Raw genomic sequence first — 19548 nt, forward strand, 5'->3', positions numbered from 1 at the left:
TTCAAACACACTATAATGTTGTACCACGGAACTTAAATGCGCTCCGATAACAAACCATCTTGTGGTCTTCATTATAACAGTAATTTCTGGTTTATGAAAATAATATATGAATCAAAAGCATTGGCTTGCTCAGATTTGTATCCATTTTCATATCAAACCCATTTTATAACATTAAAAAAACAGTTACCAAGAGAGTTACAAAGTGCTGGAGTAACTCTGCGGGTCAGGCAGCATCCCTGGAGAACATGGTTAGGTGACGTTTCAGGTCAGGACCTTTCTTCAGACCTTCTACGACGCAAAACGTCACCTATCCATTTTCTCCCTGCTTCCTCCACTTATTTGCAACTTTGGGTATGCCTGCTCAACATAAATGAATTGCCTTTTCACAGAAGTGTTGCCAAACAAACATTGTCACCAAACTAGAAATGAAGGCAACAACCTAAAAAATAGTTTTCAAGGAACTTTGGAAGAGGAAAAAGGGGGACAGAAAGATGAAGAGGATGACGGAGAGGATTTGGGAGAGAATTCCAGTCTTGTTACCTGAAGGCAAATGCACCTTTGATGGATCTGTTGCAATGAGAGATGATCAGGAAGTAGGAATGGAAGCACAGCTATCTTGAAGGAAGCCTGTAGGATGGAAGAGTTTGTAGTTACAAGAGGACATGACTTCAGAATTAAGGGACAGAAGTTTAGGGGTAACATGAGGGGGAACTTCTTTACTCGGAGAGTGGTAGCGGTGTGGAATGAGCTTCCAGTGGAAGTGGTGTCGGCAGGTTCATTGGTATCATTTAAAAATAAATTGGATAGGCATATGGATGAGAAGGGAATGGAGGGTTATGGTATGAGTGCAGGCAGGTGGGACTAAGGGAAAAAAGTTGTTCGGCACGGACGTGTAGGGCCGAGATGGCCTGTTTCCGTGCTGTAATTGTTATATGGTTATATGGTAGTGATGAGCAAGGGCAAGATCATGGAAGGAGCTGGAAAACCGATGAAAACTTGAAGATCATAATGTTGCTTAAAGAGGATATGTAGTATGTTAGTGACCGCTGAGGAGACGAGGATGGTGCAAATTTGTGCACAGGAGGCAGAATTTTGGATGGCTACGTTTACAGAGGCCAGTACGAAGTCAATTAGCCAGGGGTCCTTTGGAATAGCCAGGTCCAAGCATGAGTGAATGCACTTCTCTCAAATAATATTCTCTGATATATTTGTCCATAAACTAATTCTCAAAGTGGTTATTGTTTCTGCATTATTTTCATCCATGTAAAAAGAGCTTGTGTCTAAAATCCAGATATACTTCTGATTTGATAGTTTTGATCTTAGACAAAATATTGTGTACAGCTTTTCTTGTACTTTGACTTGCAACTCCTGCATTATTTTGCCTATGCTCTCACTCCCTAACTGTTCCCATTTACTAATTGAGCAGATAACCTTGTTTACAGTTTATTTCCATGGTCACCACAGTTTTACCCAATTAGAGATATCCCCTCTCCCCCACACTCCCTGCAGCTTAACAAGCTTCTTGTGCCTCCTTCGCAATTCTGCCACTTCCTCGTCCCACAGAAGTGGTGTAATCAAAGTCTTTCCAGAATTTACTGTTTTTATTTTCAATTTCTAAGCATCTGTATTTTTTTTTTTTTAATGGACTTACAGATCATCAGTGACTCATTTAAGAACATTAATGCATTTTGTTGCATTTATAATCAACCATGGGTTGGAAAAATAGGTTAATCCAATTTGACATCTTTGGACATTTAGAAATGTTATTTCATTTTTTCAATGAAATGGTGCTCCAAGATATTAAATGGTTTTGAGTTTTGTCTTTAAGTGAGCCCAAAGAATGCTTATCTCTCCCCGAATGATTTCCTTTTACATAAGTATTGCTGTGGCTTGCTTAACCCAGCTAGCCTTTCCTGCATTTTCCAAGTCTGTAATGGTCACATACATGCTGGTGAGCTTAATATGTCTGGTCACTCTGTTACATACAGTACAGGTAAGGAGATAAGATACAAGAGGTTCGACTTTTGTTGCTGCTATCATCTCATCCAGCATCACATAGTAGCAGGTATGCCACCTGTAATTAACTGTTTGAGGGGGGGAAAAAGCTGTTTCCCTGACAGTTTTCACAGCGTGATCTGGCTTCCAGCTAAGGGACACAAGAATAATAGATTCATTGACATTATTTATGTAGCCTATTGCTGCCAATCAACTTACTCATGTATAAAGAATTTACATGTGTTAATACTTTAGAGGCAGTGAGCACAGATGTGTTTTCTTTTGCCTGTCCATCAACAAGCCTTTTCTCTATTAGTGTTATGTAAAACTATCAGGAATCAGTGGGAAGAATCAGAGATTCAATGACAAGTGTGGCCTTCCAGGAAAAATCAAAATGTTACTTAATCATCTCTGGAGAAAAAATAAACACGAGTTCTAAATCTGCTGCAGAGGATCAGCTTGTCTTCTTGGATCCATTACCTCACTAGTAAACTTACCCAAAAGATAGCCATGAGTGATTAATAGATAACTGACTTGCTAAATAGTTGACACAAGGACTTTGCACAAACCAAATGTTAAAGACCAGATACATAATATCCCAGCAATGGGATTTGTTCTGAAGTTGTGCAAAAGATAGCTGCACTGAAACAGAATGAGAATGAAACTAGACAGACCATTCTGGCTGCATTCTTGGCACCTAGTCAGGACGTGACAAACACATCCTCAGCCAACTCGACTTGGCAAAGTTCTTTCGATTAATATATGGGGATTGGTGTGTAATTTCGAAGAACAGTCCCAACGTCAAGGCAAGCAGAAGCCTGACCTAAGTTGTACTCGCAGAATTGTACTGTTCAGCCTCTAACCACAATCCCAAGCTATGTTCTTTTCCTCCATCACAACTGACCCACTTGAGGCGATAGATAATACAGTGGTATACAAGGAGTATAGAGTGGACCTGACAATCCTAAACATTGACTTCAGACTACCTGAAGTGTCTTGCTTTAAGTCAAACAGGAAACCTCCTTTCTCAATAAATTATCATAGATAGGGTAGATAACGAGTTTTTTTCCCCCCGAAGAGAAATGTCAAATGCGAGAGGGCACAGCATTTTTTTTACATAGATAATAGAGAATGGTGGAAACAGATATGATTGTGAGTTTAAGGCATGTAGATAGACTCTTGAACATGTAGGGATATGGGTTGCGTGCAGATTTATGAGATTAGTTTAATTTGGTGTCACGGTCAGCACACACATTGTGGGTTGTGGGGCCGATTCCTGTGCTGTGCAGTTCTGTGTTCTATTACCTGTTACCATTCTCCCTCAGCTGATAAATCAGCACTCAAACATATGAACAATGTGGAAGAAACAATGTGAGTAGTGAGGACATGGAATGTAGGCAGGGTGACGAACATTGATGTCTATCTCCAAAAGAAGCACCAACACTGTTAGGATCAGCCAATTCCTGAAGGATTTAGCTGTCACATTGAGACTGCAGCTGTCCCACTTAGGAGACCTAAACAGCAACCTCTGGTGACTTTGCACGCCACCCAAAAAAAAATCAAGGTCAAGGTGACATGCAACCTCCTACCACTCCCACGCATACGTTGAAAACCTTCCTCGACTATGAAGAAAATCGGCTTCCGACTTGACCTGCAACAAAAAAATAATTGATTTTTAAAACTGCAACCTACTTTTAGTCGAGGCCGGTTTTAAACATGATGAAAAAATAGCAGCAACCTAGAAGAAGCCTCGACCACGTCCGCCCGGAAACCACTTTCGACCATTAGGAAGAGGACCAAAACCTCCGATGACCTCATCGGAACCTTGGGTGGTGGGCAAGGTCATCAGAGGTTGCTGTTTAGGTCTCCTAAGTGGGACAGGGTTAGTGAGCAAGCCATGAGAAGAGATAAAGATACTTAATCTGGTCCTTGACCAGTTGTACATGTATCTATCCTTTCATGGCATTCGGAGTGACTACCACAGAGCCTGGAGAGATAAGTTATATCATCACACACCATCCATTATGTTGTGTGGTGCTAAGTTTGACTCTCATTACAAATGGGAGCTCAAAACAACACATCTATAAATTGCTAGTAACCATCAAGCAACATCTCTGGAGAACATGGATAGATTATGTTTTGGGTCAGGTCCCTTCTTCAGGAATCTGAAGACTGGTCCCAACTGAAACATCACCCACCCAATTTCTCCAGGGATGCTGCCTGAACTGCTGAGTTATTCCAACACTCTGTGTCCTTCTTTGAAGTTCCTTGTGTCTACATAAAAATGAGGTAACCAACATTACAAAACCAAAATACAGGCTGCAAGCATGCTGAACAGTAATCCCACAATCTATAGATCAGACCATAGCTCCTCATATATGTCACATTTAAATTATGATTATTGGACAGTAAAATTATGGACTGGGTATATCAATAACGTATCAATACTATCATTTCATTTTCGTCCGCTGGTTTCTGAAATTGAAGACTGATGAGGTGTCCCCTGTTTAATAGTGAGTCTGCAAACTATTCGCTGATAAAAAGATGCTTCTGTAAAGCTTCCTCCACTAAACTGTACAGAGCATGTCATATCATTAAGAGGACTCAAAAATGATATTTACACTATTCTCAAAACCTTAATTTCATGAAGAGGCTTCTTTCATGTATAATATTTAAATTTTGTTCTCTGGTTTTGTCTTTCATAATGGCATTCTTTTCATATGGGACTTTTCCCTCAGAAATGTCTTAAAACATAACGAGCAATGAAATGTCATGTCCGATATGTGGGCAATCATCGCAGCCATTTGGCACACAGGAACACAACATCATTAATAAGCTCCACTATAGCTTTAATATGTTTTTGGTGTATTCATGAAGAAATGTTGACCAATACAGGGAAAATGCATTTTGTCATTCATTAATATTTCTGAACCCTCTAAATGAGCTGTTGGGTCTCAATTTAACGTTTCCATTGAAAATGAATGCTCCCAACAGTGACAGCTTAGAACTTGGGGTGGCACGTTAGCATAGCGGTAGAGTGCTGCCTTACAGCGCCAGACACCCGGGTTCGAGCCTGACTACGGGTGCTGTCTGTTGTTTCCTGACGCTCCAGTTTCCTCCCACACTCCAAAGACGTACAAGTTTATAGGTCAATTGGCTTTTGTAAAATTGTAAATTGTCCCTAGTGTGTGGGATAGTGCTGGCATACGGGAATCGTGGTCGGTATGGACTCGATGGGTCGAATGGCCTGGTTCCATGCTGTATCTCTAAACTAAACTTAGACTAGACTATATTCAGATGTCAAAAGAAGCTATTCAACCTATTATAGTTCAAAGTTCATCTGGTTAAATAAAGCAACATTGACCTTAGTTGTTTAGTCGCTGGTTCAAAGTGCCAGAAGCAGTCTGACATATAAACTTAATGCAGCTTACGGCTTTCATGATGAGGTTATTAACATACAGACTTGAACTATATGTGAAACTAGCTGCATCTCAAGAAACAAACATTTTATTTTTGTGTTGAATATTAAGAATACTGGGCAACATACTTGGCACAAGTTAACAGTCTTTTCTAGTAGATCTAGTGGGACGGCTGATGTTGAAAATAAATTGACATTGGTCTGTTAGGTGACATTTTTAATGAGCTTAAGGTACCCTTAGAGAATTGGAAGTATAGACTGGAGGAAGTCTTATGTTTATTCAATTATCTTTTTATTTTGAATGTAAATTCTATTTCTCTTGCTGGTCACTTATGTCCCTCATGCTCCCACCAAATATGTGAGATTTATTTTCTTTTGAAAGTAAACCCAATCTTTTTTTCCCCCTTGATCTCCCAGAATATACACCAACTGCAGCTGACAAGACTTCCACTATTTCTTGGTAGTGTTACCAAAGACCTAGAAGCTCCATACTTCATTTTGGTGCCTCAATTCAGCTGCCAAACCTCATCAGAATTTATCTCAACAATTTACAATGACCAGAGAATATTATGCCTTTCGAATGTCTGTATATTATACCAAGGGGCCAAGGTTTTATCCAAATTACACAGTTAATTGATCTTATTTGGCACTAAAGATAGATGAAATTGCAATGCATTAGACCTGGAATGTTTATCTTGATGCATTGGGCGATCAGCCAGTAGAAAAGTCATTTTTAAGCTCTGGCCATCAAGAGTAATGTATTTTTCTAATGGCCATTTACGAAATCTTGAAGTAACCAATATGGTTCCTACTATGGTTCAATAATAAAACTTCTCTCATAATCTGTAAGTTAAGGGTAAACACCTGACTTCATGGGCTTTATTTGATTAGACTGTGACTTCAATGAAATACTATGGGAGTACAAAACAAGACGGTTGAGAAACATAACTTGTAACGTCAATTGTTTTTAAAGCTTTTGCGGGCATTAAGTCCTATTGTGGTTCCCAATTAAATTAAAAATCTTCAAATTAACTGGTCATCAGCCTCTTTGGTCTTTATGGGACTTTACAGTAGCTTATCAATTTACCAAAGTAACAAAAATGTTGCATTGTAATTCTGAAGCAGTAGGCAGTTATATAAAGACAAGTTATTTATTTTTCTTCATCTGTTCTCAGTTAGATTATCAAATCTTTTAAGGCGTATCTTCTTTCCCTATTTGTCGTTCAAGCATTTAATGCTTCATCCTTCCCTCAATCCCTTCTATTTGGTGAAGGCTTAGTCAAACAACTTGGTGATTCAGATACATCTGGAATCAATTATGGTGTTCAAGTGGGACTGCTAATCACTGTGCTGCCTTCCCTTCATGATCTTAAATTGAGCTGAATGGTGCTTTTCTGAGAAAAGGGGAGAAATTATTGACTGTGTCGTCCCCAACTACACACTAACCTCCTATCTCAGAAGTCAAGAGCAGTAAATGTCAGCAGTTGGTTGATAATGATCACCTTAAGTCAATGATTATAATGGTTGCCTACTCAGAACTAATTGACAATGTCCTTATTTGTTGCAGCTTTGATAACGATTGGGCAATATAGTGCAACCATTGAAACAGTGGATGTGGGCTGGTGTAAAGAAATCACAGATAAAGGAGCAACCCAAATCTCACAGACCAGCAAGTCCCTCAGGTATTTGGGGCTTATGCGGTGTGATAAGGTAAGAGGCTTAATTGAAGACACTTATGATTAATTAAACTTTACCATGTTAATACTTTATTCTTTTGCTTAAGCACCAACTGATCTATTTGATTTTGTAATGGTCACAATGCAAACTGATAGGGATCCTAAAGTTTAGTTTATAAGAATGTTGGATGGTATTTTGAAGAAATTGCATAACATTAAAAAAAATGATGTCCTATCATCAAATCAAAATGTGCAAAGGAAAACTAGCCACGATACCCGTCTTTCCTAGAAGCAACATGCCTAAAGGAATTATGCCTATTATCTGTGGCAACCTCTTATAACACTTTCTAAAATTAGTAGGATTATTAGGTACATAGATACATAGAAAATAGGTGCAGGAGTAGGCCATTCGGCCCTTCGAGCCTGCACCGCCATTCAATATGATCATGGCTGATCATCCAACTCAGTATCCTGTACCTGCCTTCTCTCCATACCCCCTGATCCCTTTAGCCACAAGGGCCACATCTAACTCCCTCTTAAATATAGCCAATGAACTGGCTTCAACTACCTTCTGTGGCAGAGAATTCCACAGATTCACCACTCTCTGTGTAAAAAATGTTTTTCTCATCTCGGACTTAAAGGATTTCTCCTCTATCCTTAAACTGTGACCCCTTGTCCTGGACTTCCCCAACATCGGGAACAATCATCCTGCATCTAGCCTGTCCAACCTCTTAAGAATTTTGTAAGTTTCTATAAGATCCCCCCTCAATCTTCTAAATTCGTGGCGGTGCGACTCACCCGTTGCAGCGCCCCCTACAGCCTGTCTGTCTTTTTTTTTTTTGTCTAGTTAAATGTTTGTGTTTTTTAATAGTGTTTTTAAATGTGTATATGGGGGGGGGGGGGGGGGGGGGGGAAACTATTTAAAATCTCTTCCCTGTCTGGGAGACCCGACCTTTTCCCTGCCGGGTCTCCGTTGTCGTTGGGGCCTAGCACCGTGGAGCGGCCTCCAACCTGAACGACCCGGGGGCTCGGGAGACTGCGGAGCTGCGGACTTCTCGCCATCGTGGGGCTGGCCGGCCTCGGAGCGTGGGGAGCGGTGGTGACTCGCTGCTTTCGCACCAGCAGACTTGCAGGGACGTCCAGTCCGCTGCTGCAACTCGACTCCTGGGGCTCGGAGGCTCCAGCAACGCAGCCACAGGTCCAGTGGACCGGGATATCGGGAGCTCGCGGGTCCGGGGGGAGAGACCGCTTCCCGGAGCTCCAGCAACACGACTTCTCCAGCCCGTGTCGCAGGGTTGGAACGACCCGGACCGGGACCGTACATCACCTGGCGCGGCTTCATGGCCGTGGGACTCACCATCGTCCGTGGGGGTTCCAACCTTGTACTTTCAGACCGGGAGCGGGGCCGTAAATCGCCCCGCGCGGCCTAAAATGGCCGTGGGACTTATCATCACCCGCCTGGGGCTTGGACATCGGGAGAGAAATTGAGAGCAGGGGAGAGAAAAGACTTTGCCTTCCATCACAGTGGGTTCACTGTGATGAATGTTTGTGTGAATTTAATTGTGTGTATGTCTGTAGGACATTGTCTTTGTTTGTATGGCTGTGTAAACAAAATTTCGTTTGAGTCTCACTGGGGCTCAAATGACAATAAATTTGTATAGTATTGTATTGTAATTCTAGCGAGTACAAGCCGAGTCTATCCAGTCTTTCTTCATATAAAAGTCCTGACATCCCAGGAATCAGTCTGGTGAACCTTCTCTGCACTCCCTCTATGGCAATAATGTCCTTCCTCAGATTTGGAGACCAAAACTGTACGCAATACTCCAGGTGTGGTCTCACCAAGACCCTGTACAAGTGCAGTAGGACCTCCCTGCTCCTATACTCAAATTCTTGATTCATTTTGTTATGCAATGTATTGTAATGATTAAATGTAATGCACACAGAGAGTGGTGAATCTCTGGAACTCTGTGCCACAGAGGGTAGTCGAGGCCAGTTCATTGGCTATATTTAAGGGGGAGTTAGATGTGGCCCTTGCGGCTAAGGGGGTCAGAGGGTATGGAGAGAAGGCAGGTACAGGATACTGAGTTGGATGATCAGCCATGATCATATTGAATGGCGGTGCAGGCTCGAAGGGCCAAATGGCCTTATCCTGCACCTAATTTCTATGTTTCTATATGTTTACCCAAAACCAAGTTCCGAGGACAGATTACAGCAATGCAGTTTACCATAATTTGTTCTTTGATGAGCTTTTATTGATGTAGTTATCAAAGCAAAATAACTATTTTTGACTTTTAATGACCAAAGGGCCTTTCCCACTTGGGCGTCATTTGCGCGTTATTTGTGCGTCATAATTTAGGCAGTGACGTGCGGTGCCCCAGAATTTTGGGATTCACAAAATCTTCGAGCGCCATCTGCTTGACGTGCAAATGACGCCCAAGTGTGACAGGCCCTTTAATGTTTGAAAACTGGTGGAACAGATAAAGAATGGCCATGTAGTGTATGGGGCCACCATGCCAGTACACAATCGCCTGTTATTTGCATAGAAAATAGACCAGTACAGCACAGAAACGTGCCCTTCTACCCACAATGTTTGTGTCAAACATGATGTCTCGTTAAACTAATCTATTCTGCCTCTATTTCTTATCGTGTCCACATCACAAGATGTGGACACACCTCTCGGCATCTGCATACAATGGCATCTTGCTCTTCTTGTGTGTAGTGGTGGAAACAGGGCCGCAACGTGAATGCTCTTTCCTTGACCCCTGCCTCTACTTGATCCATATCCTATTCCCCGTTCCTCCATGTGCCTATCTAAAAGCCTCATAAAAAAAACACTATCATGCCTGCCTCCGCCAACATATCCTCTTGCTTGTTGTGCTATATTGGTAATTTGAAAGAGTGGGAAATGCATGTCAGAAGTTATAACCTAATATAAACATAGAGCAGAAATATGCCATATAATCAACAATGCGATGTCAATGTTACAAAATGATTTGTTCCAAAAACAATAATAAAGTCCAAACAAGAAACAGAATACATAAGACTCCTTGTTGGAATGGAAGGTATGTGAAGAGGATGAAATTGAAATGGAGCTGCAGTAGTGAATAGCTTCAGATGAATGTGCAGCAATGCTCCACATTAGCAACTGAGTCTTGTAATTTCTGCCCTTCAGTGACTTTTTCCAGATTCTTTAAACAGTCTTTGACAAATGTAATGTGAATACTTCTTCTGTACCAAGCCCTCACATTGTTTCAGCACAGATAAAAACAGACACACTAGGAATGGGTCATTGGGGAACTTCAGAAGTATTTATTCCAAAGAGGCTGTGATACTTCACACCAAAGTACTTGTTTCCCGCTGGACAGCCATCTGTGTTATTATTCAGTTTTAACTTTCAGGTAAGCCTGAAATGTCTGTTCATTCAAGTGAATTAATTGCCTTTGACACCCTCCTTGCAGATCAAATAACTTAGTTCCAGGAACAAGTTCAACATGCATTTAAATTTTAAAATCACAATGAGTATTTTGATGCAATTAACTTATGTTGACTTCATTTAAGAAACCTGCTGAATTAAATAGCTCCAATAGAATATTTGCCATAAGGGCAAAGTAGTTGGTTTTGTTTTGTTTTACATTTTGGCTTAAACCATATAACAGAGGTCTTGTGAAAATAATTTGTATGATAGGATTTTGTTCCCAATTCATTATCATGTTGTGGAAGCAACTTGTATGTTGATTTTCAGATTTTGGAACCAGGATGGGGCATCTTGCATCACTACTGATATTGGCCACATGTCATAAGGTATCGGAGCAGAATTAGGCCATTCGGCTCATCGAGTCTGCTCTGCCATTCGATACCCAATGACGGCCTCTTGGACCCTCTGTGGCAATGAATTCCACAGATACACTGCACCCTGGCAAAATAAATTCCTCTTTAAGACCAAAGGGGGTCTTTGATAATGTGTTCAATTGTTTGACTTGCTGTTCTGCCAATAGATCTGGTTCTGTTTCCATGGTGCAAACAATGGCCATAACTTCATTCACCTGTTTGTATTCATCTCACAACCTGGAATGTCTAGTCCAGCTATTGGTAAAACGGTGCTTGTTCTATTGTTGCTGTTCCATTGATGATTCCAGTGCTGCTTTCATTTGAATGTGATGTATAATTTAAACATCTCCCGTGGTTTTTCCCTTCATTGAGCAGTCATTTTGGCACACCTTCCATCCTGTAATGGAATACATGATGGGCTTGCAGAAATTAAATTACTGAAAGGATGGTGGGGTTTCCTTGTCTTGTATCTGGGGGAAATGTTGTTCTCTTGCATCAGGGATCAGTTGACAGTCATTAACATTGGTGTTCTGATGATGATAAATGTAGCTGTGTTTAATAGCATCTCAATTTGGTAACTGTCTATCCATGGCAGAGCACAATACTTGTCAGTCGAATACCTTAAAACGATGCCCTCTCATCTTTGTCATTTCTGTTGTGGGAAGAAGGCTCTGACTATCTAACTATCGACATCCTATAATTTTAGACAAAGTGTTCAAGAAGGAACTGCAGATGCTGGAGAAGGGTTTCGGCCCGAAATGTCGCCTATTTTCTTCGCTCCATAGATGCTGCTGCACCCGCTGAGTTTCTCCAGCAATTTTGTGTACCTCCTATAATTTTATCTGCTTCTGCCATGCTCCCCTCAATCTCTAGCACTCCACGTTTGTCCAATCTCTTCTTACAGCTACACTAGCCTCTAATCCAGGCAATATTCTAGAAAAGCTCTTCTGCATCAACTCCAAAGCCTTCACATCCTTCCTGCATTGGGGCAACCAGAACCGCACATAATACTCCAAACCTGCAACTTCCTGATTCTTATATTTAACTAGACCAATTGCAGACCCGTTGGGTCTGCTCCCCCAATGATGTGATCCCCCAACCCAATATTCCACCATGCACCCGTCTCCTCCAACGGAACTGAACCCGTTCCCAAATGTAATATTCCAGCACTCCCCTGCCTCCCTCAGCAGTGGATTGAAAAAAAATTCCAATTGCGCCTCCCCTGCCTGCTGCAGCAGTTCCAATTGCAATACCAATTGGCCCTCCCCCTCCTGTTGAAGCACTTGCTGTGATATCCCATTGAGGTGAAAAATTCAGAGTGTCCCTGTCTTGCAACTTTGTTTTGAAGTGTGTTGGAAGCTGATAGGAAGGAGTGTATTGGGCATTGTGACATCACACGATGGAACAAATCAAAAGGCAGAAAGGCAGCCGGACGGCAGGTGGCAGGCACACAGTTTTAATATATAATAGATAGATAGATGCCCAGACCAATAAAGGCAAGAATACCATATGCCTTCTGTGCCACTCTCTCTACTTATGTTGCCATTTTCAGGGAGCTATGATTCCTCTGTACATTAACAATGTTAAGTGTCCTGCCATTAACTGCATACTTTCTTTATATTCGACTACGCGAAGCGCAACATCTCATACTTGTTCGGATTAAACACCTAGAATATTGATTTCTCTAACTTCAAGAAACCCTTGCATCCCCTCGCCGACCCTAGTTTCACTGTCGTTCTGTTGAGTTTCTCTGTCTGTGTAACTCGTTTTCCCACAGCCCACAGCCAACATTGGACCATTGAGGGCTCCACCTTTCCTTGATCTTTGTTACTTTTTGCATATCTTTCATTCATTTGTTCTATATCTCAATATATCACTGTCTACATCTCGTTTCCCTTTCCCCTGACTCTCAGTCTGCAGAAGGATCTCAACACGAAATGTCATCTATTCCTTTTCTCCAGAAATGCTGCCTGACCTGAGTTACTCCATCTTTTTGTTATCTATCTGATTATAGTTATTGATGGAGTCCACAAGGTTTAATTGTATCGTATCACTTGTTGCAGCAGCCAAACCCACGCATAATAATGGCATTGGATTATCTGTACGTTACAGGAAGAGGTATAAGTTATGGATAATCGGGAACGATGTCATTTTAACACCATGGAAAATAAATTTGAAGCATTTGTCACAACATTGTGGTCCAACATACTTGATGGAATCATGTTCAACGTCCAACATAGCTCGATTTATCCCTTTACAGTGTCAGTTTCAAATCTCTGTTCCCATAAAATACCATGTATAATTCAGGGTAAAGCAGCGAATAATCATGAGAATTGTATCTTTGACTCTCTGTACTTAATCTATCTACTCTGTACTGTTGAAACCATCAATGCAGTTCATTATGCTACATTCAGTGTCGTGACATGCTTCTTGGCAGATACCCAGTTTATGTATTATAGTAAGAGTTTGTGCAAAAGATAAAGAAAAGTAAATTATTTCCAAGCATTTGACCCCTTAGCTAATGGCAGTGAGCGGGAAGTTATTCAAAAACAGATGGGAACATTAATAAAATAGATTAGGTTAACCAATTTTCACTTTTAGATGAACAACAGTGCATCAGGTGCATTATGATTCAGGTTTAACGGAATGGGAAATTATGGCTCATCTGAAGTTCTATTGCAACAAAAAAAAAATTAAATATTTGGATGTTAAAGTACTTGAATGAAATGTATGTATAGAAAATATCAGTATGATAAGCAGCTTCCAGTAAATCATCTTTGTTTATAGTGTAATCATTTAATGGAATAGAAATATTTAACTGACATCCTCCACTACCATTTCCAGCCAATATGAGACTATACAGGCTCACAAGCCATGAAAATGTGAATTTATTTCCATGCTAACATAGTGATCTATTTCAATGCACCTTTTCCTCATCAATATATGATCTTGGAAATTTCTCTTGGATATCTTTCATTGTTTATGAAGAGAGACAATTTTTAACTTGGTTCCAGTTCGATCCAGATTAAAGGCAATATTCTACTGGCTACTAACATTCAATGACAGCTCCAATGTATCTGCCACATTCTCATTACTCTCTTCAACAGGAAGGACAGTCATCTGGACTTGTTCTGGGAAATTGAAAGACTTGAGAACAGTGCAATGAATATATTGTGTCATTCAGTCCCCTCTAATTCCAATTACTGGCGTTTTACACGTGTTGCAGAAAAGTCAATTATTTATTTTTCTTGTAAAATATGTGCTCTCTGTAGCAAAACCTACAAATATTTGAAAATAAACTTTGGATTTGGTGGTAATTTGTTTCTGAAGGTTTAATCTTGTATATTGAGGAATAGGATTTTAAAAGCAAATTATCACCAATATTTTATATAAAGCACCCTATTATATTGTTCCAAAATACCCAATCCTAGTATTATAACATGCCCTTTCCTAGGATTATATTTGGTCGTCTATTTAGATGATGAAACATAAATGCAAATATTCTACAGTAATTCAGCACAGAAACATGCCCTTTAGCCCAACTTGTCTATGCCGGTCAAGATGCCCCATCTATGCTAATCCCACCTACTCGCGTTTGGCCCAAAACCCTCGCAACCTTTGGCCTATGCATATATTTGTACTCTGCCTAAGCTTTAAGCATATTAAGCATGTAAATAGAAATTTGTAATGTACATTCCTAGATCTCTATTCTCCCTCCTCCAAATCAGACAGAATATCTTGCATTTCAAGTCTTAAAACACTGAAATAAATATTGGACTGATGTAGCAGCAAAATCTCAGCATCAGAAAAATATTTTTGTATCTGACTGAGGAAAGGTTTAGACTTAAAATATCCTTAAATGCTGCACCTGTTTAACTTTAGTATCTACTTTGAAGATTACCAAGTGTTGGTATAGCAAGTGCATATGGCCTGAGGAAGGGTCTCTGCCTTTTATACCATTGACTTTGACATATGCTTTATTATCAAGTAGGTACAATGTGATTTGTATGCTGAGAAAAAGAGGAAGCTTTAATGTTTATACGTAACGATTTGGAGACAACCTCTTCCTGTTATGTTTAGATAAAAGGTTTTTCTTTTATGGAATTTAAATGACAAATAACGATTGCCTTCTAGAATATTCTTTGGAGTTCTGAAGAATGAGAAGCAAGCCGAATGAAACGCACACAATTCTTATGAGGGTTGGCAAAGTATTGCAGGGGTGATGTCTGGAACTGGGGATCACAGGTCCCGAGTGATAGATCACTGGGGATCTATCAGGATAAGCGATCAGCCATTCGGAACTGAGGTGAGAAGAGAATTTCTTCACCTAGAGGACAGTGAATGTTCTGAATTCGCCACCAAAGAGGACGGTAATGAGGTCAGTCACTGGGTATATTAAACCAAAGATAGACACGAAAAGCTGGAGTAACTCAGCGGTACAGGCAGCGTCTCTGGAGAGAAGGAATGGGTGATGTTACGGGTCGAGTGAGAAGGGCCTTGATCGGAAACGTCACCTATTACTGCTCTCCAGGGATGCTGCCTGTCCTGCTGAGTTGTTCCAGCTTTTCGTGTCTACTGGGCATATTCAAGACAGGAGTTGATCGATTTTGGAAAAATAAGAGAATCAAGGCTTTTTGGATTGGTTCGGGGAAAATGGTACTGAAGTAAAATATAAGCCATGATGTTGTTGAATGCCAGAGCAGGCAGAAGTGGCTGAATAGCTTATTCCATTTTCTATTTCCAATTTCCCACGTTGTAAATACTTGCTTCTCTTCAGCTGTGGATCATTATCTTTCAGCAATGAAGTAAATTTCTAAAAATAAAGATCTTATTTTTAACTAGTCTTTCTTGACATTCCAAGCCATTCCACAGCTGGTGAAATAATCTTGAAATGTAGTCACCATTGCTATGTATTAAAGACAACAGTCAAGTTGCACATAGCAAGCACCCACAAACCATAGAGACCAGATGATCTGCTCTAATGATGTTGATTTAAGATTAACTATCATCCACGATAGCAAGGGAACCCTGTGCTCATATTCAAAATGGTGCTGTGAGACCTTCTAAATTCATCTGGCAGCAGGTACAAAACTTTAGTCTAATGTCTCGTCTCAAAGATGAGACATCTCAAAGATGAGACATTATCAAGCACAAAGCCAGTAAAATTGTACACTGGAGTACCAGCCTATGTTTTTGTCTTCTCTCCTGAATAGAAGAAATATAGTTTATTAGAGTTATTCTACTCGTCTGATTCGATGAAGAGTTGAAGAATTTTCGCTTTCTGTAAAGTTTTCTCTTCAAATGCATATATCCGCCTGTCTTTTAAAAGTTCTTATGATATCTGTTCCACAACCCTTTCAGATATTGCTTTCCAGATCATAATAACCTCCATGTTAGAATAATTTCTCATTTTCCATTGAACCTTTTGTCAACCTCAAATTCACAATTTCTGTTTATTGGCTCACTTATCTGGGAAACAGTTTTTCCTTTCTTGCTGCAGTTTTTCTTTCACTGGAGTTTAGAAGGATGAGGGGGAATCTTGTAGAGACATATAATATTATAAAAGGACTGGACAAGCTAGATGCAGGAGAAATGATCCCAATGTTGGGCAAGTCCAGAACCAAGGACCACAGTTTTAGAATAAAGGGGAGGTCATTTAAGACTGAGGTGAGAAAAATCTTTTTCATCCAGAGAGTTGTGAATTTATGGAATTCCCTGCCACAGACGGCAGTGGAAACCAAGTCAATGGATGGATTTAAGAGATAGTTAGATAGAGCTCTAGGGGCCAGTGGAGTCAAGGGATATGGGGAGAAGGCAGGCACGGGTTATTGATAGGGGACGATATTTTCTATGTTTCTTCCTTTATTTGATTACTTGCATTTGTGTTGTGAAGCAGCTTTGTTGATGATAACATATCACCTCTCTCATCAACAGTACTTGAAAGAATTAATGTAATGCCTTCCGTTCAAAATTAAGTGGAAGAATGTGAATTTTTGAAAGAATTATTTAAATCTAGTATTGGTTTGCCTGTGCAATGGGAAAACTCAGAGTTTTCTATCTGGTTGCAGTTCCAAGCCAAATCCAGTTTGCATCAACATTGTTCTTTTTTTAATCAGTACATCAGTCTATCATCAGCAACTTGATAATTATTTTGAGACGTAATTTAATTAAGTTAGCAATGTTCTGATTATTCATGAAAAAGATATATAATCACAGTAAGAATTGTGTTAAAGTTGGATATAAATATATAATTATTTATAATCAATTCACGATCAAGGAAGATATATTCTTCTTTACAATATAGTTAAAAAAATCCACAAATCATGGGCATAATATGCAGAGAATGAAGGGATATGGATTATATGCCAGCAGCTAAGAGTTGGTCTTGGCATCATGTTCGGCACAGACATTGTGGATGGTTCCTGTGCTGTACTATGTTCTATAATTGTTATCTATTCTAAAGCTTGTTCATCCTTTTGATCATGATGTGAAGACAATAATAATAATAATAATAATAATACATTTTATTTTCGGGCGCCTTTCAAATCTCAAGGTCACCTTACAAAGATTAACAGAAGAGGAAAAAACATATAGTCGGAGAAAAATAAATAATAAGGACATCATCAATATACAAATTAAAGATAGAAATCGCTCCAAAGACTCAAAATCAAAAAAAATCAAAAACACAATGTGAAGAGAGAGCAGCGGCAGCTAAAGCGCGCCAGCGTCCACTCTCTCTTCCGACAGCCATCTTGGACACAGACTAACATAGTAACTACACACAGAAAAATCATCCGCCCCACAATGGTTACCACTGTGGGGGAAGGCAAAAAGTCCAGTCCCCAACCCCAGTTCTCCCAGGTCAGGCCTATTTGAGGCCACCGCTATTGCCTCTACGGAGGCCCAATGTTCCTGGCCGTTCTGGCCGGGTGGCGTTGCCCCGGCGTCGGGAGAGTCCTCACAGCGGCTGGGCCACCTGGAATGGCCGCTTCCTAGCAGGGGATTGTCGGCTTCCGAAGCCGACAGGGACGCGCCGGTTTGGAGCTCCCAGGCTCCCGATGTTAAAGACGGCGCCGCCCGCTCCGCTCCGCAGACCCGCAGCCCGGAGGTGTTGATCTCGGCGGTCCAGCTCACCGGAGCTCCAGCGCGTCAATCCAGCGCGGCGACCCAGGCAAGGCATCGCCCGCTCCGCTCCGCGATGGCGCTCCAGCGCTGTGCCGCCACCGAAGCCGAGGTGCTGGGCGGTCCCCACCAGGAAACGGCGCTCCAAGCCCGCTGGTAGGCCACGAGGATGGATGAAGAAATGAAAGAAATAAACTCCAGTTTCCTTGGCATATTATTTTAAACCAGAATTGCTCATTCGTGTAATTATTGAATCTGCTATATATACACAAGGCATGAGTAATGTCTTGTTGAACAGACCAAAATAATCATTTTTGGATAAAATTAAAACCAGTTGCTCCAATCATGTATGTTATATTATGCAAATAGGTCACAGAGGGCCCAAGAAGCTCATAACCAGTGTTGAACAGTAAAATATGCAGAATGTTATGTCAATTTGTAAGTTAATTAATATGTGTTTAAAAGAAACCACACATATAGGTAGCTTTAGTACTGAGCAATAGTTTACCATTGGTCCTGCTCTTATTAGTTTGTTTGGCTCGCATGAAAGTATTCACAATCTGTAATTCAAATAGTAGAAGTTGTTCACCACTCATCATGAGTTTAATTTTTCAGTCACGTTAAAATAATTGCAGGCACAAATGCCTGTGTTGCTGAAAGCAAGGAAATATCATGTGTAAAAAAAACAGCTGGCTTGGTTGAATTGTGGCAATGTGCAGACATCTAGAAACCTTGGAATTTTACTTAATTACCTTTGAGAATCAGTCGAACTTTGCTCCTAGTGATCAGAAACGTTGGTATTCGTCCATTCAATCCAGCAGGGTCCCATACTTGTGCACGTGCAGTGGAATGTGGAAGTTCAGCATTTACCAATAAATCTGGGGCTGAATCTGTCAGTTCATTCTGACACAAGTAATGTTGTGGTTCTGGAATAATGGGAAGAAATCACCATGCAAATCCTGTGCAGGAAGTGAAAATCTCATTCATTTCAATGTTTATTAGAGAAGATCAGTCCTTCCTAAAATTATTTTTGCTTTATTTTAATGCTTTTAATTATTTCTGTGTTTTTATTTACAATTTATGTTCTTACCGTACTTTATTTAGTGGTTTACCTCCATTTTTAATTTTTAAAGTTTCTGAATGTCAGATATATTTCTAAATATGTTACAATCGATTACAGTTTTGAAACAAGACATGGCTCAATACCCAGGTTTTCTCATGTTAGAAGGAATAGGAATAGAATTAGGCCATTTGGCCCATCATTGAGGGGGGATCTTATAGAAACTTACAAAATTCTTAAGGGGTTGGACAGGCTAGATGCAGGAAGATTGTTCCCAATGTTGGGGAAGTCCAGAACAAGAGGTCACAGTTTAAGGATAAGGGGGAAATATTTTAGGACTGTGGTGAATCTCTGGAATTCTCTACCGTAGAAGGTAGTTGAGGCCAGTTCATTGGCTATATTTAAGAGGGAGTTAGATGCGGCCCTTGAGGCTAATGGCATCAGAGGGT

The 19548-nt window shown here is 40.4% G+C and overlaps 1 protein-coding gene across 3 annotated transcripts in view; it reads left to right on the forward strand.

Annotated features, from left to right (window-relative positions):
• The window catches only part of fbxl17 (F-box and leucine-rich repeat protein 17), a 544870-nt gene that overhangs the window by 501809 nt on the left and 23513 nt on the right, over window positions 1–19548 (forward strand). For all 3 annotated transcript variants that reach the window (XM_055633232.1, XM_055633233.1, XM_055633231.1), the window contains one exon: window positions 6981–7123. In XM_055633232.1, coding sequence (XP_055489207.1) covers window positions 6981–7123 — 143 coding nt within the window. The remainder of the gene's footprint in view (window positions 1–6980; window positions 7124–19548) is intronic.

Source organism: Leucoraja erinacea, chromosome 3, assembly GCF_028641065.1.
Source record: "Leucoraja erinacea ecotype New England chromosome 3, Leri_hhj_1, whole genome shotgun sequence".
In the NCBI taxonomy this organism is placed as follows: domain Eukaryota; kingdom Metazoa; phylum Chordata; class Chondrichthyes; order Rajiformes; family Rajidae; genus Leucoraja; species Leucoraja erinaceus.